The sequence below is a fragment of the Myodes glareolus genome, chromosome 12 (assembly GCF_982192425.1).
Source record: "Myodes glareolus chromosome 12, mMyoGla1.1, whole genome shotgun sequence".
NCBI classification, from domain to species: Eukaryota; Metazoa; Chordata; class Mammalia; order Rodentia; family Cricetidae; genus Myodes; species Myodes glareolus.
This window is the reverse complement of record NC_142037.1, coordinates 37917840-37936660: the sequence shown is the minus strand read 5'-3', so window position 1 is coordinate 37936660 and position 18821 is coordinate 37917840. Positions and strand designations below refer to the sequence as shown.

General features: G+C 39.2%; 1 protein-coding gene across 4 annotated transcripts in view; it reads left to right on the top strand.

Moving 5' to 3' along the window:
• Positions 1-18821, top strand: part of Fndc3a (fibronectin type III domain containing 3A) — a 145404-nt gene that overhangs the window by 117118 nt on the left and 9465 nt on the right. For all 4 annotated transcript variants that reach the window (XM_085698709.2, XM_085698710.2, XM_048422138.3 and 1 more), the window contains 14 exons: positions 1557-1610; positions 3879-4003; positions 5175-5349; positions 6405-6491; positions 9529-9667; positions 10709-10777; positions 11570-11688; positions 13799-13904; positions 13991-14166; positions 15354-15467; positions 16125-16274; positions 16368-16651; positions 16746-16958; positions 18137-18303. In XM_085698709.2, the coding sequence (XP_085554835.1) occupies positions 1557-1610; positions 3879-4003; positions 5175-5349; positions 6405-6491; positions 9529-9667; positions 10709-10777; positions 11570-11688; positions 13799-13904; positions 13991-14166; positions 15354-15467; positions 16125-16274; positions 16368-16651; positions 16746-16958; positions 18137-18303 (1978 nt within the window). The remainder of the gene's footprint in view (positions 1-1556; positions 1611-3878; positions 4004-5174; positions 5350-6404; positions 6492-9528; positions 9668-10708; positions 10778-11569; positions 11689-13798; positions 13905-13990; positions 14167-15353; positions 15468-16124; positions 16275-16367; positions 16652-16745; positions 16959-18136; positions 18304-18821) is intronic.

Below are 18821 nucleotides of genomic sequence, written 5' to 3'. Positions count from 1 at the left end.
TACACTCCTATTATTGAAGATAATCAGGGCAGAAATCATGGAGTTTACATTGTTTACTGACTTGCTCCCAGTTCTACCTGCCTAGAGATGGTATCACCACAGTGGATTGGGACCTCCTGCATTAAGTATCAATCAAGAAAATGCTGCATGGATATATCTACAAGCCAATCTATTGACTGGGGTCTTCCCGAATTGATTCTCCCTCAGATTGCCTGTGTAAAATCAACAGCATAAGCTGACAGGAGATGCCCCTCCCGTACCGGGGACTTGAGGACTATTGGTAGAGCCTTTCATGTGTTGGAAAAACATTACAACTGACTTCCATCCCCTGTACCCCTCCCTCTTTTTTTAAACTTGCTGTCCTCCTGTCTTAGTCGTCTGAGGTAGAATTACTTTGAAGGCGGCATTTCACCTTCTTATGACTTGAGTAAGGGTAGAACATGAAGTTGATGTGATAATTCGGCGAGTGTTGTAAACTCTACACATAATAGTCTCCTCCAACTTGGAGGGAAATGGGAAGGTGATCCTCAGGTTATTGAAAGTGGACATTCTTTCTTCACCCCAAAAATATTATGAAAAGTCAACATGAGACTTTAGCAGCTATATTAAAGCAATCTAGAACAATGAACTCTTGGGACATGGACATTTACCTCCTCCCTCCTTGCTGCCTGCTATGGAAGAATTGGGATTCCCATGGTTCTTTTCTTTCCCCTCTTTTCATTACATTCACCTTGAACCACTGTTGCTGTGTCAGTCATTGCTACTCTGACTCACAATGATTAAAATGTTTTAAATCTAACATGTTAGGAGCCTCAGAGTCAAGTTTCTGCAGATACAGAATTGAAAGAAAATCATGATCTTTTGTTCTACACATGTGGGTTGAAGTTGTAGGAGGGAAGCTGTGAGAAAGATTAGGATTCTCATTTCAGTGGTTAAAGGCTGTGGTGCAGTGCCAGGGGGCCTTCCCCAAAGCTGAAAAGATGACTGAGTGGCAGTCTGGGGTGATGGCACATTGTGTCTAGCAGCAGGAATCCCAGCACAGCCCTAGCCCATCTTTCCTTCTGCAGCCTAGCCCTCTGTTCTTTCATATATTACAAAATATTCCATTTACATTATGAGATGAGAAACTTAAACCTAATGTAATCTCTGGGCAAAAGGAATGTTTCTAAGAATCACAAAAGTTAGAATAGTTCTTGTTAAAGGAGATTATAGAGTATTCAGAAAAATGTTGATGGCCTCTCGCTTTGTGTTTCTACTTTTATGTGTATAAGTATTTGCCTGCTTGTATTTATATGTAGTATTCATGTCTGGTGCCCCTTAAGTAGAGCATTGGATCCCCTCAACTGAAATTAGGGAAGGTTATGAGCCGCCATGTGGGTTCCGGAACCAAACCTGTATCCCTCTGTAAGAGCACTGATTGCTCTTCACCACTGAGCCAGCTCTGTGACCATTTTTAAAGTCTAAGTCATAGAGAACATCTGTGACATAAAGTAGATTCCTTATTATTTATGATGACTAATTTCTTTTTCTTTTCTTTTTCCCCCTTGTTGTTTCAGGCACCCTGTGACAATGGTTCTAAGATCCAAAGCTTTATTTTAGAATGGGATGAGGTAAGTACATTGATTCCTTTTAGTGGTTAAATTTAGGGGTGTATCTTCAGATAAAATGTTTATATCTGTTTTAATTATATATATTTTTAAGAAATTTTTATGTGAATGGGAAGTAGATGCTTCCGTGTTCTTAGAAAATGTAACAAACTGAACTTCCCTATGAAGGAGAATGTGTGTTTTCAAAGCAACCACCATTGTTTACTGCTCTATTTGGTAGTGTGCATCTGGGAGACTGAGAACTAAACATGAGGCAGACTACAGTCTCATGCAATAGCCAGTGTTCTTTAGAGCATCTGACAGTTTATCACTTGAGTAAAGTGTACAATCGGAAGGACAAGTACATGTGGCAAAGCGTGTCTTTCCATAGAGATACATAAACAAATAAGAGCCAGTGGTAATGAGTAACCTGAAGTGAGCTCACACCTCTCTGTACCACCTGGGAGGGGCACAAAAACACATTCCAGGAACATCCCATTTTATGGAGGAACAGAGGTCACAAGACTCTTGTTCACTTGGAGTTTTCTCATACTCCGAAATCTTCTCATATAGATTTGTTCATGGACCCTGTTCCAAATCACCATTAAAACAGTCACTTAAGGAGCTGGGAATATAGCTCAGTGGCAGAATTAACCTAGCAAGCATGAGGCACTGAGTGAACACACACACGAGTCATTTTTTATAATTACCTTAGGAAAAGGCACTATTTATTTCTAATGCTAGCCTTAATAGCAAGGTTATTTGTATCCTATGGCCTGTATAACAAATTATCATAAACGTGATGAGTTAAACAACATTTTACAGTTCTGAAAGCCAAAAATATTGTACAGTTTTTACTGGATCAAGAGTTGTTTCTTGCCCTAGCCAGTTTCTTGTGGTCCATGGCTTTGTTGCTGTTCCTTACTCTTCTGTCTTATCCTGCCTGCCCGTCTCAGGAGTCTCTCTGTGTTTGCATTTGTGGCTCTTCCAGATAATCCAGAGTGACCCTCTTTCTCAAGACCCTTAATCTAGTCACACATTTCAGTCCTGTCACCGTGCAAGGTGGCATTCAGAGACTAGGGATTAGGTTCTGGGTATCTTTGGCCATCACGACAAGCACAGTGGGCTACACAGTTGAGTGTGATCTTTTCCTGGCAGTTATCTCATTCTCTTATCCTGTTACTTACAGCAGGCAAAGAGAAAGGGCCAGAGAGAGTGGAAATTCTATTGATAGTGTGGGGATTCAACAGTATATTAAATGAATAATAAAGCCTAATTAAGAAGGTTTGTTCCAGAAATCCTAAGAGAATTCAGAATAGGGTTGCTTTTAATAGATCTCAAAAAATAAACCACATCCTCATGATAGATGATAGGAGGGCATCTGATAAAGTACAACAGGAATAGAAAGTTAATTCACTACAATAATTTTATACATTATTAAACAAGGCATTTCTGATAAAACAGCTAAAGATGTCATTCCATATTATATGAAATTATTTTATTTAAGAAGTTGTGATTAACTTAATGACTTTAAGCTAAGACTGAGGACACAGTCACAGCATTCTAGCTAGAGAGCACATAGCACTGGTTCTCAGAATGTGTATGATTTTGTTCTTGAACCACACAGTAGACCCAGTTAAATACCATTAAAAATAATAAGACAGTTCAGCTCAACAGCCAGATGCAGTCCTTCTTCAGAGAAGAGTGTGTAGCCCCAGCTGTCCGTGACTGCGGTACAAGGATGGAGAATAGGTGGGAAAGAGGAGCTTGCTCATTTTATTTCACTCCAACATTTCTAAACTTCCAGTTGTCCTGAGATGGCCTGACTTTCCTCCCTGTGCTGGATAATTGGGCTGTTCCTTCTGCTAGACTTTCTCAGTGTTAAATGTAAGCAGCCACTGCTCCAAACCTCTTAAAGACACCTGGCTGTGTCTAGGAGGAGGTTAGGGACAGGCTTCAAAACTGAGTTAAAGAAAAATGACCACTTGTCTACCTGAGAGAACCACCTGTCTCCATAACTACTTGTTCCCAGGGACATTATAAGGCCCGTACCTTATGATAGCCAGGAATTTATGACTGGCTAAAACACCATATTTAATTCAGTGTGCAAGGCTGCTTGAGGAGCTACTTCTGCTCTTCGATTTCTCCGTCTTCTCTGAAGATCCATGAAAAGTGTGTCAGAGTGCTGTTAATGTATACTGTACCAGCTAATAAATATCACAGAGGAACTGAAGTGCATTTGTTTCTTGATAGTAATGCGTATGAAATATAATAACTAGCCATTTCTCCTAGGGGAAAGGAAATGGAGAATTCTGTCAGTGTTACATGGGCTCACAGAAGCAATTTAAAATTACCAAACTGTCACCAGCAATGGGTTGTAAATTTAGATTATCAGCAAAAAATGACTATGGTATAAGGTAAGACATTTCATAAAAATATATATGTATATATATTTGATCATCTGGTCAACTTCATATGTATGATTACCCATTGACAAGTTTGTTTTATTTTGTTAATACCACTACGGTCTAGCAAATCCAGAAGAGAGTGTCTTAGTAACATAGGGGTGACAGGAAAAATTAAATTCAATAATTTTCCAGCCCCAAATATAAATGAAATCTTTACATGTCACTCAATAGGACGGTTTGGTTTGGTTTGGTTTGGTTTGGTTTGGTTTTTTTTTTGGTTTCTTTTTTTTTTTCTGTCTTTTTAATCATCAGATGTATACTTTCATCGTTTTGTTTAGAATCTGGTAGGTTCCCTATCTTCAGTGCTCAGTGCAAATAGAAAGTTCTTCATTTCTTCCTCCCCATTTAATCTTGAAAGGCCCAAATTTCTGTGGTTGATTTGTAAATGAAATGATAAAAATCATCTTTAGGGTCAAAAATGGTAAACAAGCTGGGCTGGATTAGTATGGTTCTTAGGGGATAGTCAGTAAGTGCTACAAACTGTCATGTCTGGGTTCATTTTCTCTGTTCATAAAGGGTCTCCTTTTGTAGCTCAGACAATCCTGGACCTTTTGGTCGAGTCCTATTGGAATTCTTTTTACTTTGTTTTATTTTAGAGATTCCGCTGCTCACCTTTATGGGAGTTGGTGGATTTAATCACACAGTTTCCATTTTCTACCACATGAAATGGCGTTTATGAGAGCTGTCATTTCTGCTTTGTTAGATGGCATGTGAATGTGTGGTCGATGTGCACAGGGCAGGCTTTATGTGTTCTCTTTCCTGCAGACCACTGTGTATTATTGTTTTTCACTGACTGGATACATTCACTTATCAAAATTTAAAAAATACAACTACAACCTACACATTTGAAAGAATACCAACCTTTTGGTGTCTGACTTGGTTACCTTTAAGACACTTGAAATCCATTCAGTTTTGGTTTTCCAGAGCTGAGACTGTAGCTCAGTGATAGGGCTCTGACTTAGCATGTTCAAGTCAAGGATCTGGATTTTAGCCCCATCACAATAACAGCAACAACAAAACTTAGAATTTTTATTTTGAACAAATACCATAGTGGGGGTGGGGGCTTTTTAATCAATAAAAATAATGTTTACGCCTTTTTAAAATTCTTCTGTTCCAACAGTGATTTTAGTGAAGAGGTCTTATACTACACTTCAGGCTGTGCCCCCTCTGTACCTGCTAGTCCTACACTGACCAAGGCTGGAGTCACGTGGCTGTCCCTACAGTGGAGCAAGCCCTCAGGGACACCATCTGATGAAGGAATTTCTTACATTTTAGAGATGGAGGAGGAAGCCTCAGTAAGTATTAATAAGTTTAAATAAGAGCTGAGGTCATATTGGTGCAGCATTAATCCTACCACACGAGTTAGCTCCTTCTCCAAGTCATGTCAGACCTTGCTTTGTTCTTGCCTAAGCAAGACTGGGAAGGAAGTCTCGTGTGTGTGTGTGTGTGTGTGTGTGTGTGTGTGTGTGTGTGTAGGAGGTTTGAGGGTTTGTGACTGCTGAAGTCTATACCTACACTGCCAGGACACATTGCATCTTCCAGCCAAAGTTAAACGTAGATTGACTGATTTAGAAAGATAAAGGGGAACCTCACATCAGCCTTCAGCCTTATGCATAGAGCAGTTTCAAAGTAGTGTCGCCCTTCTCCACTTACCATTCACTACTGCTTGTCGACGTACTGCAGAAGAATGAGAGTCACCTGAGAGACTCTGTAATACATCCCGAATCTGGTTACTTGCCTCTGCTGGCCTCTAACCACCAGAGCTTCGTTTTGAATTAGAATAGGTCACAGCGGCACAGTAGTAAGAATATACTATAAATCTTTACATTGTATACGTTTAAATGGTGAATCATACTATATTTTCAATTGTATCTCCACTTTTGATAATTTTCAACATAGAAGCTAATACGGTTATGAAATATTGTCACTGGGACTGTAAATAACAATATTGAATCCAAGTCGTACCTTATCTCCAAGTACAGTGAACCATTTATTTCTTCACTTCAACACAACTGTGTGTGCATTCAGGGCAAAGTAAACATGTTAAATCTTTATGCATGGTTAGTTCTTGTAGCATCTCTTGGAAATTTGGTTCTTAAAATTGCTTTATTGATAGTGAGATTGCCAATGACTCCAACATAATACCACTCAGCTCTAAAATTTACTGAGACCAAGTAGTCTCGATTCTTCTGCATCGTGTTTAAGTTCAGTCACTCAAGGCAGAAGAAATCAAGATGAGAATTACATTCGCATACAGTCATAGGTGATGACAAACCCAGGGCTTCATGTAGCTGTTACTTCTCATAGTTCTGCAGTTAGATGTTTGATGGTAACTGGTTTCTCTTTCCAGGGGTATGGTTTTAAGCCAAAATATGATGGAGAAGATCTTTCTTACACAGTAAAAAATCTGAGACGCAGTACAAAGTATAAATTTAAGGTAAATTTTAAAAGTCCATTAAGAGATATATTTCTTGTTTTTATTGTTCTTAAGATAAAAGCAAGTAATACTTCCATTGTGTATTCCTTCCAAACTATTCCTTTGGTTTTAAATGTTAAGTAATTCTGTCTTTTCTAGTGGGCATTTCTGTCTTTTAACTTTTGTGTTATAATAATTCTTCTCAAACTTCATGTATTTACATTTAAAACCAGCTTTAACAATTTGTGTAATGTGATATACATATTTAAATAATGCATGTGAAAACATACCCAATACAATTTTGGCATGTCATGCTGGGCAAATTAATTATATACTGTTACTGATAATCCCTCAAAGGAGGTAGTATCTACCAGTTTCTTAATTGCAAAGTTGTTCCTTGCCCTTTGGCTGGGCATTTTGTGAGTACTGTGTCATATGCAAACACTGTATTCCTTACCAGGGTTTCTTACTTGTTTTAGTGCCCGTTGGTGACTCTTGCCTCAGTCTATTCTTGCTATGATTGATAACGCTAAGTGGTGCTGTTTTCACCATATAGTTCTTCCTTGTATCACTTGCTTGCTTGAGGCAGTGACAAACTTGGAAGCTTCTGGAATTTCTCTTTCCTCCTCTGGTATCATTTTAGGATATATTTTGGCTTTTTAACTTGCTCAGCACTTGAATAATTTAATAATTAGAGTTAATAGAAACAAACCTAAAATTATAATTGAATGCTTATTAGTTGATAAATTAAACATCGATATTTTTCTACCAGAGCTCATTTAATCAAATCATTTAAGATAAATGATAGAGGGCATTATAAATAGCTTTCATTATTAAAAAGCAAACATAAATTTTGGTATTCCGTCAAAATGTTTGAAAAAAGAAGAACCTCAATAATAGGAAATTTGATTTATATAATTTATAAAAATGATATTTGTTTTGTCTTAATTTATAAAGGTTTATTTAAAAACCTGATGACTCTGGGTCATTTCATTTTCCAAATAGAGCTTTCATATTTGTAAGCTTTATGAAATACCAAGGAAGTGTGTGCTTTTCATAGTGATGTTGTCATGCATTTGGAGTCTTAATCATGATTGTACCAACAGGTTTTCTGAGGAGGACAGTACCAGTACTTTTTATAATTTCCTAATTTATTCAATTCTTAGAATGCTAACTATTCTGTAATTACTACTGACCACATAGGCAGACAGACACAGATGTGTGTTGAATTCTTCACTGGTTTAGTACTTAAAGCAAATTTCTATTTGCAACTTTCCACTGTAGCATTTACTTCCAAATGGCAAGGGAGAGGAGCTAACCAAGTGGTCTGTTTGCCTATTCCAAGTGACAGGCTTGGGATGGAGAGCATATCCCCAAGTCACCTCCTTCATACATGAGCATCACTGGGTCATAGAAGGTTATGTGTGGGCTCACTAATAAATGACAAGGAGGGAGCTGCCATCAAAGCTCAGCAGACATTCAGTGTCATCTGAGACCTTGTCCTGTCCCTCTACTAAGTCAGGAACTTGCAAGTGCTGTGTACTAGCTGCCCAGCAGTTGTCAGTGCTGAAATATGAAGTCCCCTTACCCTGGAGCAAGAGAAAACACTAGGGAATGCAAAATGACCCCTGCATGAAGTTCTAGCTACTCAGCCTTTATTTTTAATCTGTCATGTGCTAGGGAACCTGCCAAGGGGTTTTGAATCATTAAATCCTTTTTTTTCCTGTCGTCCTTCTTTTATAACTTGATGCTGCTAGCTCTTCTCTCAGGAAATTCTATCAAAATAAAATCTTAGTACTTATTTTTAAAATCCTGGAATACTGATTATATTACAGAAATATTTATTTAAATATACTCCTTTAGGCACTGATCACGTAACATATTGTCATAGGAAGCAGTAAGAGCATGCTTAACATAAACGCTAGAGCTTGGCCCTGAGGATAATGCTGGGACATTGACAATAGTGATAGACAGTTAAGACTCTGACTGGACATCTTTTAAAATAGTAGATTGAAGCAAAACAGCAACAACAAAAGAGGCTTTGCCACCAGGCTTTTAGAAAATTGGATTTCTGGAAATAGTTTCTCTAGTAGTGAGGCTCCTGAAGGTGGGGCGCTTTGACCTGGAGCCTGACACCTTTGCTGTAGCAGCTGCTTGTTTGTGAAGCTGGTGGAGAGAAGTCAGTTAATTCCCATCTACAGCAGTAGGTTTTCCCTGAACAAAAAAAAACGCAGGGCCAGGTGGAGTCAGTGCACATTCTGCCAGACATTTAAAGAACTAATGCCAGTATTTCTCAAATTAGTCTGCAAAATAGAGACTTGGGGAGCATTATATGCTCATAATCATTTTATGAAGTTACTATTACCTTCATACCAAAACTGCCCAAATATCCAAGAAAAAATTATACACCAATATTCTTTATGAACATATATGCAAAAGTCTGAATAAAACACTTGCATACTAAATTCAAGAACACATCAAAAATTTTACCCAGCATAATCAAGCTGATTTTATCCCAGAGATGCAAGGATAGTGCAGCATGCATGTATTGATAAATGTAATCCACCTCATAAACAGGCTGAAAGACAAAGACCACGTGATCATTATACAGAAAAGTCCTTTGACAAAATCCAACCACCTTCATGATAAAAGTTCTGAAGGGACTAGACATTCAAGGAGCATACCCTAACATAATAAAGGCAATTTACAACAAGCCCACAGGCAACATCACCAGAAACAGAGAGAAACATAAAGCATTTCCACTAAAAATAGGGAGAAGACTAGTGTGTCTGCTTTCTGTGTACTTACTCAGTCCAGTACTTGAAGTCGTAACTAGAGCAACAGGACAGCTGAAGGAGGAGATCAAAGGGGTACAAGTAAGGAAAAAAGAAGTCAGCTGACAGACACTGAGGGAAGAAACTGGAGCAAAGGAGACCTCAAAGCCTGGTGCCACAGTGGCAGCTTTCTCCAAGGCCACATCTCCTGATAGTGCCGCTCGCTTTGGGGACCATTTCTTTCAGCCCACCACACTAACATTAAGTCTCTCTTCTCATCACAGGTCATTGCTTATAACTCAGAAGGTAAAAGCAACCCGAGTGAAGTAGTGGAATTCAGTACCTGCCCCGATAAACCAGGAGTACCTGTGAAACCCTCAGTTAAAGGGAAGATACACTCACACGGCTTTAAAATTACATGGGGTAAGATGTTCCTGTTTTATTCTGTGCTTGATTAAAGTAAATATGAATTTTTTTTTTTTTACATTTTAAGAGCAGTGTAGACTGCCCTTGTGATATTGGGGTGCCTTTTGCTAGAAATTTACCTCATTCCTCCTTAGGAGAAGAAAGACAAGGAGCTAGGTCAAACCCCATGTTCCTTATTTGTGGGTGTTATGTCCAGGCGAATAAATTACTATTACATCTAGCCCTGCTCAGACAGTGGTCCTTCGTGTGGATTGTTAGGTGTTGTACCAGCCTATGGGATGAAAGTCCAGACTCACAGGAAGTTGTTCAGAAGACAGGGATACTGTTGGTTTCCTGAGTTTGTGTTTCTCTTGAAAAGCACAAGTTATGTCATTTGAATCCACCAGTCTACTGTAAAGATGCATTTGGTTTCCTGTTAAGTTTGCAGCAAGCTGTTGGTGCCAGTTCTTCGATAACTTTGTGGTTGTGGTGTTTGGGTAACCGCACTAACTCAGGGTAGTCAGATAAGAAGTGGGTCCTCCATTGAGGATCTGTCTATGGAAAGCTATGGGTGCACAGATCCTAACCAGGTTTGGCCCTTATGAGAACAACAGGGATAACTCTGTGTGAAAAGGAAGATTGCTGGCCTCGGAGTCAGCTGCACCCCAGCCATCTCAGCTCTCAGAATAAGAAAAGAAAATAACAATGAAAACGGAATTTGTACACAAGGTCAGTAGAACAGCAGAGAGTGTGCATACTCCATCATGGCCTGGAGACACAGTTAAGGAAGTCACCATATTACAAATATCTACAAATTTCAACCTCCATTTGAATCTAAAGTGAATGAAATATTGTGCAATCACTAAAATTTATTGAAGTGGGAAGATAGGGTGGTTAATTGAAAAGTGGCCACCACAGTGTAGATAAAGGATGTGTAAGTAAGTGATAGTTAAGTTACAGTGTTGCAGGTGACTCTTTCCCTTCCACAATCCTGCCTTGAAGGGATTCTGTGTATTGGGGTTTTCTGTGTTTTCAGACTATCACTTTTGTTTTTAATAGATCCACCAAAAGACAACGGAGGAGCACCCATCAATAAGTACGTAGTGGAGATGGCGGAAGGTTCTAATGGTAAGCATCGCTGGTGAAGGTGACAGACAGGTTTGTTCTAGTGAGTGAGTTTCGACTCTTGCAGGCTTTGCGCTATGTTTGCTGCCATGCAAATGTTTTTCTTGATGTGTTGGTGATGGTGGTGTTTGTAACAGCTGACTGTGGCCAGTACGATGCACTTCAGATTGTGACCTCAGGTGTCAGCCTACTGTCTACCTCTGTTATTAGATTTGCACTATTTTTCTTTTTTCGTTTGTTTATATTGTGCCATCCTAGCATGTCCAGACTGATCTTTAGATACTATGTATTTAGTGTTTTTATTAAAGAGTGGTTTATTAAATTAAGTTTACACCCACATGTGCCAGAGAAAAAATACTCTCTGAAAGTTAGCTCCAATTAAGGTCTTCATGACAAATAATCTTTATGCTTGAGTCACCTGCACATCAGTTTTTATTTCTGTAAAATAACCTGTTTTCTGAAAAGAACGACCTTACAATTATGATTAAATGTGCTATGATGCTGATTCTTTATCCTCTTTATTATTGGACCAGTAAACACATTTAATATGCTTAATTAAAAGCAAATTATTAATCTAAGCCCAAAGCTGTACAGAGATATTTCAGTTCAGCAAAACCATGCAGATTTGTCTGGAAGGCTTCTTACATGAAGAAAATTAAATCATTTCCAGAAAACTCAAGTGAGGCTTATTGTTCCCATTAGGTTACATAAACACTTAGTGAAGCCTGAGACACCTGCCCTGTCCATATTAAACATTACCTTGTAGCTGATTGCACGCAATTCTGCACTTTTCAGGAAACAAGTGGGATATGATCTACAGTGGCGCCACCAGGGAACATCTTTGTGACCGGCTGAATCCAGGCTGCTACTACCGCTTACGGGTTTACTGCATTAGTGACGGAGGGCAGAGTGCGGTAATGCTTATGTGTAGAACTGTTTATGCTTTAATATGGACCAAATGGGACAGGATCAGCATTTCCTGCCCTCGTTGTTAATATTTGTGTACAAATGTGGAACAGTAATTCCTGTAACCCGAGTGGCTAGTGTTGCTGGTACCAGAATATTCCAACAGAATATTTCACTCTTAGTGTGTTTAGGTAAATTTTCGGGTGATATTTGACATCCATATCCAGCAGAAATTGAAATTGATACTGTTTCCTGCTTTACAAATTATGTGTCAGGAGAAACTATAAACTGAACACAGATAAAATATTTGAATATTTCAGAAAAAAAGCTAGCCATTTTGTTACGATTGTTAAGAGACTCAGTAGCCAGGAGTTTAATCCTAGCACTAGGGAGGCAGAGGCAGGTGGATTCCTGGGTTTAAGGCCAGCCTTATTTACAGAGCGAGTTCCAGGAGAGCCAGTATAACATGGAGAAACCTTGTCATAGAAAAAAACAAAAACAAAGAGAAAGAGACTCACTCAGTAACTAAAGTTGTATTTATCCCATCCCAATTCTGAGGGTACAGTTTGAGTATATCCAGCATCTTTAGTTAAACTCGTTGAATCCCAGCATTTCTTGTGGGTCAGTAATTGAGTAAGGGTGTCTCCAATCAGACACTCTGGCTGCCTGTTTGGGCTGGCCGCACGGTAGTCCTGCTGTCTGAGCACTCAGGCTTCTCCTTTGAATCTGCTTTTAGGCCAAAACAGCAGCATTTGAGCTCTACATGGAAACTTCCCTCCCCGTGTTTAAGTCATTTCAAACCACAGAATCACTTAGTATTCCCCACTCCCTGCCAAGGTGCTTGCTTCAGTTCCTGTCTGTGTTTTTCACTTAAGTTTTAGGGGAGCATCCTGAAGCATGTCAGGGGCCCTGGCCCAGGCATGAACTACAAGCAACTCCAGTAGCTAAGCTAAGTGTGCCAGGGTGAGGCAGGTCCTCCTCGTGGATTTGGATAGCACACCGAGTGCCTGTGCTCACTCACACCTTCCTGTTCTTCACTCCTCAGCAGGCAACACATCCAGGCACCTGCTGTACTTTTGATGAATTTAATCAAAAATATCTTACTAGAACATTCATAATAATATTTTTCAAGTGGAACTTTACATAATAAAATACTCTTGTTAGACATGGAAGTATTGTGAAACTAAGTGTGAGTCCTGCCCCACAGGCTTATGGTGCAGGGTTCCATTTTGGCCATTGAGAAAGCTCCCTGGTAGTAAAGGTTAACTTGGTGCTAGAACACTTTTTTTCTGTAGAAGAGACCTTCCTTAGTCTGAAGAGCCACCCAGAGAAAAAAGAAAATCTCCCTGCATTTAAGAACAACAAACATAAGTATCAAAAATTCTTTTCTAGTGTGTCGTTGAAGCATTCTTCCATAGAATGAATGCCTGTCGGAAAAAAAGGTTGAACAAATAGTATGTGTTTTAAAAAAATGTATATAGCTTAGAAATATGATGATTCATGTTAAAGTAAAATCAAGGCTGAGGCTTGTAGCTTTTCATAGTAAGGTGCTTTGCCTGTCATTTGTAAGGCCCTGGGTTCAAGCTCTGTCCCATAAAAAGTAAATGAAAACACTTTGTTGTAGGAACCAAAAACAATACTGAATAGAAAGGTACTATGCATTAGAGAAACTTTCCTGGTTATAGAGTTGTTTTAGAGGAATAAAATATGTTGACCTTTAGGTTAAAATACAATTTTAAAAATCTGTGAATATTAATCTCCAAAAAAAAACAGTCAGGAAGGAAACAGTTACACTGTCACAGCAGCCTAGGACAGAGGCTTCTCAGCTGCTGTTGGCTTTGATGTTTCATTTGTTTTGCTTCCTAATTACTAAAAGCATTTGCTGTTTTTTCAACTTGTTTTTTAAATAGTAGTTATAGTATATGTCTTTTAGTCTATAAAAGTATATAAATGATTTAATAAGGCTTGATTCTATTCAGAACCTTATTTCTTTCAGGCGATAATAAAGTACAATTTCATGCTGTTGGTACAGTTTTTGTGTCGTGTTACTGTCCTTTAGCAAAGCAATCTGATTGGTTGTTTGGGGCATCTCTTTTTGATTTTCTTTTGTTTTGGCAGGTCTCTGAATCCTTGCTTGTGCAGACTCCAGCTGTGCCTCCTGGCCCATGCCTCCCCCCCAGGTTGCAGGGTAGACCCAAAGCAAAAGAAATACAGTTACGATGGGGTAATTTCCATTTGACAGTGAATTATAATGAAGTTAGAACCAAAAGTATTCTTCCTGTTAAAAGACCTAAGTCTCTCCACCCTTAGGACCTCCTCTAGTCGATGGTGGAGCACCCATCTCCTGTTATGCAGTGGAAATGAGTCCTGCAGAAAAAGATGAGCCCAGAGATGTTTACCAAGGATCTGAAGTGGAGTGTACAGTGAGCAGCCTTCTCCCTGGAAAGACATACAGCTTCCGACTCCGTGCAGCCAACAGAATGGGGGTGAGGGACCTGCAGGCTCAGTCATTGCTCAAGCGTGTTTCATCACACCCGTTATCAAGCCATTTTGTGTTATTAAGCTTCTACTGATAAATAAGAGATACTGTGCCCTATAACTTGCCTTGCTGTCTTTGTACTTCCAAGCCTCAGTTAGTTTGTGGCACTTGATAAGCATTGTGGTTTCCTTCAGGGGGTGTTGAAAAACCTGTTTGCATGGTCACTAAACTGGGGTCACATAAAATGGGGCACTTAGTCTCCGTTGCAGACCAGATGTGATTCTTGCTTTGCCTCATGGGAAAATGCTTATATTTAAACATTTCTGGCTTATTTAAGTTATTTAAAGCATGCTACATGTATATATAGATAATTCCATAAAATGAGCCAAAGTGGTGATAACCCCACTTTGCAGCCAGTGACCCTGGGGCTCGGCGAGTGCACTCCACACCTGTTGATGCCCTCCCCTCTCCATTATTGCAGATTCTCGAAGACAAAGCAATTGCTTAGGTGTGTGCCACATTTTTTTTAACTAGTCCATAATTTTTTTTTCAAATTTAAGCTGATGGGTCCCTTTATCACAGTACTGCAGACTTCAGTGAGCTGTGTTTTGTCTCATATCCTGTCTCTAGCTGAACAATAGTTTTACCTGTGAGCATATTTAAATACTGTGATTGTGTTGCTTGCAGCAGTCCTTATTGAAGCCGCCATTGTCCGCAGTGTAGCAGACTCAGTACTGTGTCTTCTTATTTGCCGAGTTTTACTAGTTTGTCAAAAAGACTTTAGATATTTGCTTTGTCTGCTTCCACTAGATACCTATTTTGACTCCTGCTGTTTCAGATTTTAAGATAAAATTGATGCCTGCCGTCTCCCAGGCCTTTATTTGGTACCTGTCTTCAATTCTCACATAATTTCTTCTTATTCCACCTACCTAATTTACTGATGCCCTGATCTTTTTGAAAAAAAAAAAAAGCAGTTCATGAAGGGAAAATAGGGTCTGGGGAGAGAAAGTATAGCAAATGAAACTTAAAATTCCCCATCTACTTCCACGGTTGTTAGATCAATGAAAACGCCTGTAGAGTTATTACTAAATTAATTTTGAAAAACTTAATTTCTATTGACTCTTTACATACAGTTTTCTGTTTAGTGAACATTTAAGGATGAAAAAGGAAAATTGTGTTCTGCTTGTGTTTTAGTTCGGACCATTTTCAGAAAAATATGATGTCACTACAGCTCCTGGGCCACCAGACCAGTGCAGACCCCCTCAAGTGACCTGCAGATCTGCGACGTGTGCACAAGTGAATTGGGAGGTATTGTAATTCCCACTGGTTTACCTAGTGTCTGTCCTAAGTGACTGGAGAAGAGAATAAAGCTCAACCCCCTTACTGCTCCTTCAGTTACTTGAAGAGTGAGTCCTGGGTCAGCCACTTATGTGAGTCAGGAATGCTTGCTCCTAAGTATTTAGACTCATATTGTACTGTTTTTACCAAAGGCTTTGTTTCCTTACTGAATATTCCACCCAGCAGTGAACTCTGACAAATGTTCATAAGACTTGGCATACTACGACTTCTCTCAAATTCTTATCACTGGTGTATTTACTGTATATTGTAATTGGTCAGTAATGATAATCATAATTTCAGTTTCCTTTGAAATTTAATGATGAAAATACTTGTGTAAGTTAACATTAATACAAATTATTTTCAAGTTGTCTTCAAATTAATTTTTTTAATTTACCTAATTGTTTGTCTAAGATACTCTGACTCATTCCTTCTGGTATGAGGCAGTTATATTTTTAACCATTCGGATAGTTTTAATGAATAAAAATGTAAAGTTGTGCACTGTTGATCGTGTTTAGATGTTTTAAATACATTCAGAAGCAGTTCTATTTTTACTGTGCTAGAGGAGAGAACATTTTTGCTCCAAAGCTATTTAATGTGAAGACTAAGAAACTGTATCCTTTCTTGAAGACTCCTTTGATTAACGGAGCTGATGTCACAGAGTACCGGCTGGAATGGGGAGGAGTTGAAGGAAGTATGCAGATATGTTACTGTGGGCCCGGCCTCAGCTGTGAATTAAAAGGACTCTCACCAGCTACTGCCTACTACTGCAGAGTCCAGGTAGGTGACCACTAGTGCCTCAGCACACACTCTGTCCAGAGTCTTCTGCTCGGAGGCCACGGTCTCTGTTAACTTCACTTTATTCACTTGTAGGCTATGAGTGTTGTGGGCGCAGGTCCTTTCAGTGAAGTTGTAGCCTGTGTGACTCCGCCATCAGTTCCTGCCATTGTGACTTGTCTTCAGGAAATCAGTGATGATGATATAGAGAGTCCCCATTTCTCCCCTTCTACCTGCCTTGCAATTCGCTGGGAAGAGCCTTATGACCATGGTTCAGAAATCCTTGCCTACAGCATTGACCTCGGAGATAAGCAGCCCTTGTCAGTGGGGAAGGTGACAAGCTATGTCATAGACAGTTTGCAGCCGGATACAACATACAGGTACACCCCTAAGTCTATGTGTATGTTTGCCTAGACCAGAAAAGTGATTTAAATAAAAGAATCGTAAACTAAACTATTCTTATATGTCATCTAGAATACGAATTCAAGCCTTGAATAGCCTTGGAGCTGGCCCTTTCAGCCATACGATTAAATTAAAAACTAAGCCCCTCCCTCCCGATCCACCTCGGCTGGAATGTGTTGCCTTTAACCACCAGAACCTTAAGCTTAAATGGGGAGAAGGAACCCCGAAGACATTATCAACAGATGCTGTTCAGTACCACCTTCTGATGGAGGATAGAAATGGAAGGTGGGGCTTCTAATTTCTTTTTCATATGTATATTTGGGGGATTAATGTATATGAATGTTTATAGTGTAAACAGTTTGCCAGAGCAGAGTGAAGGCTATCATAATGGGCCACCTAGGTGGTTCAGTGAGTAAAGACACCTGCTGCCAATCTCTCCCCTGAGTTCAAACCCTGAGACCCACAGGATGGATGGAGAGAGCCAACTTCTACAAGTTGTTGTTTGACTGCACACAATGATGTCACAGGCACTTGCACACACGCACACACAGAGACTTAATTAAAATGTAATGAAGTTATCTATCAAAACTATCTTATGTAATTTTAAGTGTATGTTTCCAGACTCTCAGAAGGCTCCCTCTGGCTTTCCTGTTGTAACTCCAGTGATACCAAGTAGGCTGTTCTGGAGCTCTCCCTGTCAACTATTAGCTTGGCTGTGAAGGAAGTCTACATACTGATTCCCAGCTGGGCACCATATGCAGAAAGTGGTTGTGATTTGCTCAAGGCTTCTGAGGTTCTAGACCCCAAGATTATGACTCACTGCCCCCACTCCTAATGCACGGCCTCCACACTGAATCAACAACAACAGTTCAGTCCCCTCCTCACTGGCAGGTCCCGATTGGGTTCTGTGATTTATTGTAAATACTTTATTTCAATTATAATGTGTTATTCAGATTATTTTTAACATTATTTAAATACCAACATAGGACTGTTTATTCACCCTGCTACAAAGAAATTCTGTCTCGAAAAAAAAAAAAAACAAAAAAAAACTTTTTTTTAAAAAAAAAAAATAAAAACAAGAGAAATTTAAGTGCAGATTATCTTGTAGCTCAAGTTCATGTTACAGATAACAAACTTTATGATTATGGCTTGTTTAGAAATAACTCGTAGTAAAAGCAGTGCCTTCATGTTGTTCCGATGCCTTGGCAAAGATGTACCAAAACCTGAGAAGAGACTTCAGATGGTTAAGCATTAGATTAGTGATACATTTTTCCATAAATCAAATCAGATTGGGAGATCTGTATCTGTGATTTTTATTATCTGGTAGAAAACATTATTATCAATTACTCCTCAGGTTAAGGTTTTAGAGCCACATATTCTCAAATAACGTGCCCCATTTTACACTTGTAGTGCTTTTTAAAACATTTTATATGGTCTTGTAAAGTTGATTATTTCTGTTTCAGGTTTGTCTCCCTGTACAGAGGGCCGTGTCACACGTACAAAGTGCAAAGGCTCAGTGAGTTCACATCCTACAAGTTCTGCATTCAGGCTTGTAATGAAGCTGGGGAAGGTCCTCTCTCCCGAGAGTATGTTTTCACCACTCCCAAATCTGTCCCGTCTGCCTTGAAAGGTAATTTATATCCCCTGAAGTTGTTTTCTTTGATGAGGTGCTTTATTCTAATTAAAATTTAGCCCCAAATGTCTCCCCACCAGTTACTTTAAAGCATAGAGAAAGCGCACATGCTAAGCATTCCACTCAGTCATAATGGCTGTTTTATGTGGTAGTTTAACTAATACTCAGAAAAGTCACTCATCTTTTTGTGATCTGACAGAAAATACTAAACTGAATAAATAAGTTGTGTGTTCTAATTAAGTTCACTTGGTATTTCTCTTCTTTTTATTCAAAGAATATATATCACAAACCCTGGTTATTTTAATGTTTCTTCAGATTGGGGGAGCCAGGTCTCCTCTAAGAAAGACAAATTTTGTTTAGCTTGGCCTCACACACACACACACACGTGTACTCATGTCCATGCACACTGTGCACATGTCTCTAACTTTGAAGCAGCTCTCATTTTAAATGTTTCTGGCAGGGATTGTACTTTGTATATTTTTCTAAAGAGATGAAAGTTCACTGCACTCTGAGAA